Below are 10294 nucleotides of genomic sequence, written 5' to 3'. Positions count from 1 at the left end.
TTTGGATCCTAAGATGGTAGAGTGGAGAGCTGGAGTAGAGAAAGGACAGTGTCTAGATTCTCTATTCATTCAGATGGTAATTTGAGGTTTGATGGGAGGTGGTGTGTCCCTAATGATGAGGAGCTAAAAAAGACAATCATGACAGAGCCACATTGTACACCGTATTCGGTACATCCAGGTGGTGACAAGCTGTACAAAGATTTAAAGAACACGTTCTGGTGGCCTGGGATGAAGAATGAAACAGCTGAGTTTATGGCCCGTTGGTTGACATGCCAGAGATTTAAAGGGGAACAGCGTCGACCACAAAGTAAGATTTAGTCTCTTGAGGTACCTGAGTGGAAGTGGGAATCCATTTCTGTGGATTTTATCGTGGGTTTGCCAAAGAGTCAACAGGGTAACAACATGATATGGATTATAGTGTATCGACTGACCAAGTCAGCTCATTTTGTTCCAATGAAAGATACATGGACTAAAGCACAATTAGCTATGGCTTATCGGAAGAATGTGCTAAAGTTACATGGGGTGCGTAAAGACATAGTATCTGACAGAGATGCGAGGTTTATCTCCAAGTTTTGGAAAGAGCTACAGGAATCTTTGGGAACGACATTGAAGATGAGTACAGCATTTCATCCTGCAACAGATGGTCAGACAGAGAGAACCATCAAGACTCTTGAGGATATGTTACGAGCTTGTGTGATGGACTTTGGTGGTAGCTGGGAACAGAGGTTGGATTTGATAGAGTTTTCTTACAACAACAGCTATCACACTAGTATTGGCATGGCACCGTTTGAGGCTTTATATGGGAGGAGATGTAGGAGTCCGATCTGTTGGGACGATAGTGCTGAGGCAGTGATTTTAGGACCACCGATGGTACATGACATGGTTGAGTAGATTAAGATGATCAGGGAGAGGATGAGAGCAGCTCAGGATAGGCAAAAGAGTTATGCAGATCTACATCGCTGGGATATCGAGTTCCAGGTTGGGGACAAGGTTCTTCTAAAAGTGTCTCCTATGCGTGGGGTTATGGGATTTGGGAAGTAAGGCAAGCTGAGTCAGAAGTTCATAGGGCCATATGAGATCCTAGACTGGGTTGGAGAGGTTGCTTACCGTTTGGCTTTACCGTCTTCTATGGATAGGGTGCATAATGTGTTTCATATGTCTCAGTTGCGCAAGTATGTAAGTGATTCGTCACATGTGTTAGAGGCAGAGAGCATAGAGCTAGATGAGTCCTTGTCTTATCTTGAGGTGCCTAAGCAGATTCTTGACCAGAAGGTTAGGAAGACTAGGAGTGGGGAGACAGTTTTGCTTAAGACCCTTTGGTCTAATCATGAGGTAGAGGAAGCTACATGGGAGGCAGAGGAGGCTATGAGAGAGCGTTACCCTTTCCTTTTTGATCAGGTATGTATGGTTACGGGGACGTAACCTTGTTTCTTTTAGGGGGGTAGGATATGATCGCAAAGATTTTACACCCTTTTTGTCTTGTGTCGGTTAGATTTGTAGTGGTTTTAGTCGGGTTGAGTTTGGTTGGTAACATGTTTTTATGTTAAGTTTTATGTTGGTTGTTATGTCGGGAGTGTGGTAGTATGTTTTTGTTTCGTTGTGGTTTGAACTTCGGGGACGAAGTTCTTTTTAAGAAGGGAAGACTGTAATACTACGGTTTTATGAGTCTCTGGGTACGCTATCGAGTGGGCCTTACTCTGTCGAGTAAAGGTATTTTGGATTTTAAAACAGTTTATGTCTGTAGGGTACTCGATCGAGTAGTGGGCACTCGATCGAGTGGCTCGGTTTACGGGTAATGTTTTGTCGGGTTTTGTTAATAATGCGAATTAATATATAAACCTTTCAGTCACTTTCATAATACACTTTATCAAACCTAATTACTTCAAAAGAGATTTCAACCTACGTACTTCGCATCTTTCGCATTATTGACAAATCCTGAAGCTTGGGAGGTCGGAATCTATCGTTCTTTTCATCCTTGTGATCCTTGCGCTGGGGGTCACTTTCGGGAGTGGCTTCACGCCTATTATTCGCCTTCTGTGGAACCCGCCACAGAAGGGATGTGCACATTATTGGATTTGAGTTATTCACTCTACGGTATGAGCGGGGCTTAGGTGGGAACGGCTACGGTCCCCCACTGGCGGAGTGGAGTAGCCTGTTGCGACGGGTACTCTGGCAAGACTACACACTTTAGTGTGTAGTCGGTGATGAGGAGTTGATTGTGGAGTTTGGGTTATGTGACGGTTGAGATATGTTGGTTTCTGTCTTATAGTAGTTGTATATGTATTATTGTGTGAATTGTACTGACCCCGTTTTATTGTTTTAAAAATTTGTGGTGATCCATTCGGGGATGGTGAGCAGTTGTTGAGCAGGTATGAGTCGAGATATATGGGCTAGCTGGGATGTGTCACATTCAGATGATAGAGTCTTCCGCTGTAGTTTGAGTAGTTTATCAGACATTTGTTTAGTTGTTTAGACAGTTGGCTTATGAACCTGTAATCCGTTTTTGGCAGTTTGGTTTTTGGATTGTATTCACTTTAAACTTTATACTATTTAAACGTTGTTTCTTTATTGTCTTTTGATTATCATTGCCTCGAGAAACCGAGATGGTAACAGCTTTATACCTGAGTGGTCCTGGTAAGGCACTTGGAGTATGGGGGTGTTACAACCAATAGTATGGATTATTGTTATGAAATGACCCTAAAAAAATGGACACGGGAATCACGTAGCAAGTAGTCATTCTCATACAAGCATGAATGCATGAATCCTAGACTCAACTAAGTCTCGGTCGGTCTTCTAATTTGGGTCTATGCCAATGATCCCACTTCAGCTTGGAAGCCAAGCCCCTCATAAGCCCATAGCTTGTGGTAGAACAAGTATTTGAAGATTCAGTAGAGACCACCTTGATATTTAAACCAGGCATAGTGGACGTCATCTCCTTACCTTGAAATCAGCCCAAGGGGGAGATGGCCTGATCCTTAAAGTCTCAATTGGGTTTATGCATGAAATATGTTGACCAATACTAATTCAATTGATTGGCCACTATTTAACTTTTTGAGTTACACTACTCCCCAGCTGAGTCGCCAAAATGTGGATGTGGGAATTTGATGTATCCACGGGTGTTTTTCAAACACAAACAGTCGCCACCAAATTTAAGGAAATTTGGAAACCGTTTTAGAGAAAATGGATTCGTGTGAAAATACGTGTTAGGAAGCTCATTCAAACTGAGGGAGATTCAAGTACAGAAGTAACTAGTTAACAGGCCTGGGATAGGGTGTTGATGAAAGAAGGATATGAGCTCCATCAAAAATCCTTGTTTGTAGAACAAGCTAAAATGAAATTTCTTTAACAAAAGGCAAAAGCTCACTGGTTAACTGATGGAGATACAAACTCTACATATTTTCATGGAATCATCAAGGCTAGGAGATGTAAGAATTCTATTCATCAAATAAAAGATCACAATAATAGGTTGCATACTGAGGAGACGGATATTCAGCAGGCTTTTCTAGAGTATTACCATATGCTTTTGGGTTCTAGGACTAAAACTCACAGGATTAAACAGGATGTGGTACTCAAGGGGAAGATTTGTAATGATGTGCATACTCAACAACTGCTATCTCCCATCAATCATGTTGAAATTAAAGAGGTACTGTTCGATATACCTAATGATAAAGCCCCAGGTCCTGATGGCTATTCGAGTCAGTTTTTTAAGGAATCTTGGGACACAGTTGGGGAGGAGGTATGTCATGCTATTTCTGATTTCTTCCATACAGGTAAACTCATCAAACAGCTCAATGCCACTCTTATCACTCTTATACCCAAAGTGGAAAGGCCTACTACAGTGTTGGAGTCTAGGCTTATTGCCTGTTGTAATGTAATATACAAATGCATATCCAAATTATTTTGCAACAGACTGGCTCTAGCTCTGCCTGATCTTATCTCTCAAAATCAAGGTGGATTTATACAGGGCAGGAGTATAATGGAAAACATCCTCATATGTCAAGACCTTATCAGAATGTATGAAAAATAGGTTGTCTCACCTAGATGTATGATCAAGATAGATCTACAGAAGGCCTATGATACCATAGAGTAGGATTTCTTGGATCAGAGGCTCTATTCCCTTAATTTCCCTGAAGTTTTCAGAGGGTGGAATATGACATGTGTCACTACTGCTAGCTATTCACTCAATCTTAATGGAAATATGTTTGGCTTCTCTATAGGTAAAAATACCCTATAACTCTTATCATGACGTGGCAACTCGCAATTGGGTAAAATAGAGGCACATGGATCAATGACAAGGCAGCAGGCTGCTAGACGCAAGGAAGAACAAGGGGGGATGAACCTAGACATTCAAGTGATACGAAAGCCACAGTTGAACTAAATAACAAACAGCCAGCAAGAACGTTGAAATGGTCAGCAGGAACATTACGGTTATCAGCAGGAGCTTTGACAAAGTCAGCAACCACTTCCTATTTCATAGGAAGTGGAGCATATGGTTGAGCATTTGTAGGAAACATGTGCAACAACTCAAGAGAGGCTATAAAAGGGCACCAAACACCAGATTCAAGGCATTCATTCATCAATTGACTCCACTCAAAAAAATATCATTCATCACCTACGACAATCAACATCATTAACACATTTAGAATTTTATACATCGATTGTGTCATTTGTACTTAGTCATTTGGAGATCACTGCTGCACCTCCTGATCGTTCCAGCTAGGTTCACCCTCGAATACTATTACTACTAGTGGATCATTGGTGGGATACCATTCCCCCCGCGGTTTTTCCCACATTTTGGGTTTCCCGCCTCACCATTTTGCTTGTGTCGTTTGTCTCTCTCTCTTTTTCGTTTGCTTTTCTCTTTCGTACTTGTTGTTTACTTTCGTTCTCGCTATGCTCTTACTACCGACCTACTTAAGTCTTTTATTTCCTATTTTAATTTGAATAGCCGCATTGAATCACGAATCTTTAGTCGGTAAAATCTTACCAAAACAATTTGGCGCCCACCGTGGGGTATTGTGGTTAAATCTTGGTTAAAATACCTCTTTTTCGAAATATCCTAACATCTCTATAGTTGGTCATGTCAGGATCCAATCAGAACGTATCAGATCCGATGAGTACATCAGTGCAAACTCCAATACTAGGGGCGGCGCCAGCAACCTCCGGTGTTCCAACAATGGCGGCCCCTACCACCAGAGTGACTGCAGGCCAGTCTCAGCCCCAAGTATCAGCAAAGTCTCCTTACTCCCCCAAAATCACAGATCTGGGAGCAGGGAAGGCTGTCAAATCACCAGTTATCAATCCTGTGCCCAAGCCTAATAGGGATGGGAGTCCGTAGCGCCCAGGATCACCAGGACACCTGACAGGAGCTCGTCTCCCAGGAGCCTCAGAACCGGATCCGGTACAACAGTTACTCCAAGGGATGACATCCTTGCAGTAGGCGGTGATAGGGCTACAAAGGGACAACCAGTCCTTGCGGGAAAAGATAGATGCAGTGTCACCCCTGGGAACGACCCAACAGATGGCAAGGTCAACACTCGGCCAGGGGAATGCCAGGGAGTACTCAGGGAGGCTACTGCCGTAAAATCTTGTAACCAAGCTCGATATGGATATGATGCCGCCAGGGGTAACCACCCCACCCGAGCAAGTATATCCAGCAGGGACGGTGGCCACCCAGGGTACGATCCAACCACCAGGGGTTCCACCACCACCAAGGATGCCACACACGTACCCTATGGTACTCAATCCTGTGGGATTAGGAGCACTGACTCCAGATCCCATACTAACAACCAGCAGTATGCCAGTGGTACCAGGGAGCAATCCAGGGGAACAGTCAGCAAGAAAAGCATATCCCGGGATGTGCTCCTATATGCCATATACTCCGGACAGCCAGTTCAGGCCTATTGTGAACTCAACACCATTACCTGGAAGCTACATGGTCCCTCCTTACATGTCAGGAGGAACACAAAATCCATATGGGGTCTACTTAGTACCCCACAACCAAGGTATGGGGGTAGGAAGCCATGTAGAACAACAGTTGCAGGATATCAGGTCCCTACTCAACAAGGTTCTAGGGTCACCACGTCCAATGGAGGTTGCAACCCCGGAGTGGTATGCGGATTCCCCCTTTGTGGACAGCATTGCCCTTGTCAGCATACCAAAGGGGTTCACCACGCCAACAATGACGTTGTATGATGGAACAGAGGATCCGCTGGAGTACATCAACCAACAGAAAATGATGGTGGTTGCAGCAACGGGGTCTGAAAAGGAGGCATGCATGTGCAAAGGATTCGGTTCCACCTTGTCAGGAGCCATAGTCCAATGGTTTGTTAACCTTCCCAACGTTTTCAATCAACAGTTCGCAAGCAGTCACAAGCCAGAAAAATTATCCACTGATTTATACCGGATCGTCCAGAGGTTCGAGGAGTCCACCAGGGATTATCTCGCCAGATTCAATGTGGAAAAAATATCTATCCCTAGGTGCGACCCTACAACAGCAGTCAATGCCTTCAGAAGGGGACTGCATCGCGACTCTGATTTGTACAAGGATCTCACCAAGCACCCATGTGGTACTTTCGAGGAAGTCAAACAAATGGCAGAGGCTACTTATCGCCTAGAGGAGGATGAGGAAAGAAGGGACCTGTACGGAACAGATTCGTCCAGCAGAAAAATCACAACAGAGAAGAAGAACGAAAGAGCCAAACCCTACAACAAGAACACAGTTAACAAAGTCTCAGGAGAAACAGAGAGCACTGATGCTCCACCTAAGCTCAGCGAGTATGGGTTCACCACTGGACTTGCTGGGGTATTAAAGGCAATCAGGGAACTAGGGCAGAGGGCCAGGTGGCCCAAGAAGCCTACCCCCAGGGAGAACGACAGAAGAGATGCCAGTAAAAGGTATGAATACCACAACGATATTGGCCACAATATAGAAGATTGTGTAGTACTACGAAAGGAAGTAAAGCACCTCTACAGTGCTGGATGCTTGGATCACCTGCTCCCCAAGGGAGCGAAATCTGAAAAGGTCAATACTGCTGACCAGGCCAAACCATCCCCACCTCCACCTTACTCAAAGGTCGTGAGCGTCATCACAAGAGGGTCGGAGATATGTGGTCTCACTTATTCAGCAGTAAAGCGCCATGCAACCGAGACTAAAGGAGATAACCCAGAGTTCTCCCTCAGGGTCAGCAGACAGGATCTACCAGCAATCTCATTCGACGTGGTAGACATACCCGATGAGGCAGAACACCACCATGACGCCTTGATCATTACCCTTTCTATAGGAAATTGCCTTGTTAAAAAGATATTGGTAGATACAGGAAGCTCTGTGAATCTAATAATGCTGGAAACCTTGAAGAACATGGGGTTCATCGAGAAAGACCTGGTGCAGAAGGTAGTACCCTTGGTAGGCTTCAGCGGAGAAACTAAGCAATCCCTTGGAGAAATAGTGATACCTACCTTTGCAGGGGGTATGAACAAACAGGTACGGTACTTGGTCATTGATGGTCCGTCAACTTATAACGTGATACTTGGCAGGCCTTGGATCCATGGAATGAAAGCGGTACCATCAATGTACCATCAGAGCCTGAAGTTCCCTACACCTTGGGGGGTATTGCTACAAGAACGCTCTGAAACCCACTGCAGCTGGTCCAACATAGCAATTATAGAAACTGTGCGTCCATAGGGAGTATATCGCACCTCCCCAAGAGGAACTCGACGAAGTAGTCCTGGACCCACAGTTTCCCGCAAGAACAGTGCTGGTGGGATCTGATTATGTAGGTAACATCCGTGAGCAGATAATTGAATTTTTACGTACTAATATGGATTGTTTCGCCTGGTCCCATAGCAAAATGATTGGCATAGATCCAGGAGTAATTACACACCGGTTAAATATAGACCCCAGCTTTCCTCCAGTCTAGCAGAAAAGGCGGAAATTTGCTCCTGAAAGGAACGAGGTGATAAACCAGGAGGTAGACAACCTCTTTGCAGCAGGCAAGATCAGGGAAGTTAACTACCCAGAATGGCTCTCGAATGTTCTGGTTATACCTAAGAAGAACAACAAGTAGAGAGTATGTGTTGATTTCACAGATCTTAATAAAGCTTGCCCAAAAGACCCGTTCCCCCTGGCGCACATTTATTCCATGGTAGACGCAACAGCAGGGCATGAGCTACTTACCTTCCTTGATGCCTGGAGCTGGTACAACCAGATAAAAATTGACCCTAAGGATCAGGAGAAAATAGCCTTCAGATCTGACAGAGGCTTGTACTGCTACAATGTGATGCCCTTTGGCCTCAAGAATGCCGGTTCCACCTATCAGCGCCTGGTGAACAGAATGTTCAAGGAGGAGATAGGGAGAACAATGGAAGTCTAGATTGACGATATGGTAGTCAAATCCGAGAAATCAGAACAACACATGTCCCACCTGGAAAATACCTTCTCGATCCTAAAAAAATACCATATGAAGCTGAACCCCCTGAAATGCACTTTTGGAGTCTCCTCGGGGAAATTCATGGGGTACTTGATGACGCATAGAGGGATAGAGGCCAGCATGGATCAAATCAAAGCAGTACTCCAGTTAGAATCTCCTCAGAAGCCAAAGGACGTACATAGGCTCACAGGATGGGTAACAGCCCTAAACCGGTTCATACCAAGGTCCTCAGACAGGTGCCGATTATTCTATGACATCCTGAGGAAGAGCCAGAAGTTTGAATGGATGCAGCAGCATGAAAAGGCGTTTGGGGAGCTCAAGCAGTACATCAGCACCCCTCCTCTTATCTCCAAGCCAGAACAAGGAGAACCGCTGTACTTGTATCTGTCAGTAACAGAGGCGGTTGTAAGCGTTGTACTGGTACGAGAGCACGAAGGTATGCAGAAGCCAGTATACTATATAAACAAGTCTCTCTTACCTGCAGAGACCAGGTACACATCTCTAGAAAAACTCGTTTTAGCACTTATTACTGCTTCGTACAAATTGCGTCCCTATTTTGAGTCACATAAATTTTCAGTCGTGACCAACTACCCCCTGAGAACCTTAATGAGGAAACCCAAACTGTCAGGGAGAATGGATAAGTGGTCTGTCCACCTAAGTGGGTACGACCTGAAATTTAAGCCCCGAACAGCCATAAAGTCCGAATCCCTAGCTGACTTTGTGTCAGACTTTAGTCCTACCCTTCAAGACCAAGCCGACAGTGAAATCTTGACCCTAAGTGAGGCTAAAGGGGAGCAGGTATATGAATTACAAATTGATGGGGCATCCAACACGAAGGGAGCAGGGGTAGTGCTGGTCCTGAAATCACCTCAGGGGGAACAGATAATACAGGCATTACGGTGCGAGTTCAAAGCAATGAAAAACGAGGCTGAATACGAGGCCTTAATCTTAGGACTCCAATTAGCCTTAGAATTGCAAATCAGCCGCATTGAGGTGTTTAGTGACTCCCAACTGATTGTCAACCACGTGAATAATGTGTACACGGCCAGGGATCCTAAAATGGTAGCCTACCTAGAAGTGGCGAAGGAGCTCAAACTCCGCTTTGCCTCCTTCCACATCCAGCAGATACCAAGGGACCGGAATGTTGAAGCAGATGCTCTCGCCACCCTGAGAGCAGCCTTCACTCCAGGGGCAGTGGGTTCTATACCATTTATACATGTCATGAAACCTGCCATACGCCAGAATGAACAACAGAACGCCAGTAAGGCTGCAACCACCCAGTGGACATACGAAGCAGGGATACTGTATACTGCTACACCCCAGGAAGAAACTGATGATTGGTGCAAGCGTTACATTAGTTGGTTACCTGATGAGGTATTACGAGCTGACCAGAAAGACGCCAGGAGCTTCAAAATGAAATCCTCCATATTCGTACCCATTGATGGTATCCTATTTACGAAGTCCTTGGCAGGACCCTATCTGAGGTGCTTGAGTATACATGAGGCACAGGCAGTGATGTGTGATATCCACTGTGGTGATTGTGGAAATCACACAGGGGTAGGAGCCTGTCCAACAAGACACTAAGGCAGGGTTACTTCTGGCCTACCATGAGGAAGGACGCCATAGATTACGTCAAGAAATGTGAAGAATGCCAAAGGCACGCCCCTGTCAGCCACCAACCAGCAGAACATATGCATCCGATCATCTCGCCATGGCCTTTTAGGAAATGGGGAATGGACATTGTGGGACCATTACCCCGTGCTTCTGGAAACAGGACGTGCATGCTGGCAATGACGGACTACTTCTCTAAATGGATAGAGGCAGAAGCTTTCCCTCAGATCCTAGAGAATCATGTGATATCTTTC

At 45.0% G+C, this 10294-nt stretch overlaps 1 protein-coding gene across 1 annotated transcript; it reads left to right on the top strand.

Annotated features, from left to right (window-relative positions):
- The first annotated feature begins 5614 nt into the window (after positions 1-5614).
- Positions 5615-7684, top strand: LOC141588230 (uncharacterized). Its single transcript, XM_074409683.1, has one exon. It carries the CDS (start codon positions 5615-5617, stop codon positions 7682-7684), a length of 2070 nt encoding a protein of 689 aa, XP_074265784.1.
- Positions 7685-10294: the final 2610 nt, after the last annotated feature.

Source organism: Silene latifolia, chromosome 6 (genome assembly GCF_048544455.1).
Source record: "Silene latifolia isolate original U9 population chromosome 6, ASM4854445v1, whole genome shotgun sequence".
NCBI classification, from domain to species: Eukaryota; Viridiplantae; Streptophyta; class Magnoliopsida; order Caryophyllales; family Caryophyllaceae; genus Silene; species Silene latifolia.
This window is presented reverse-complemented; position numbering and strand designations above follow the sequence as displayed.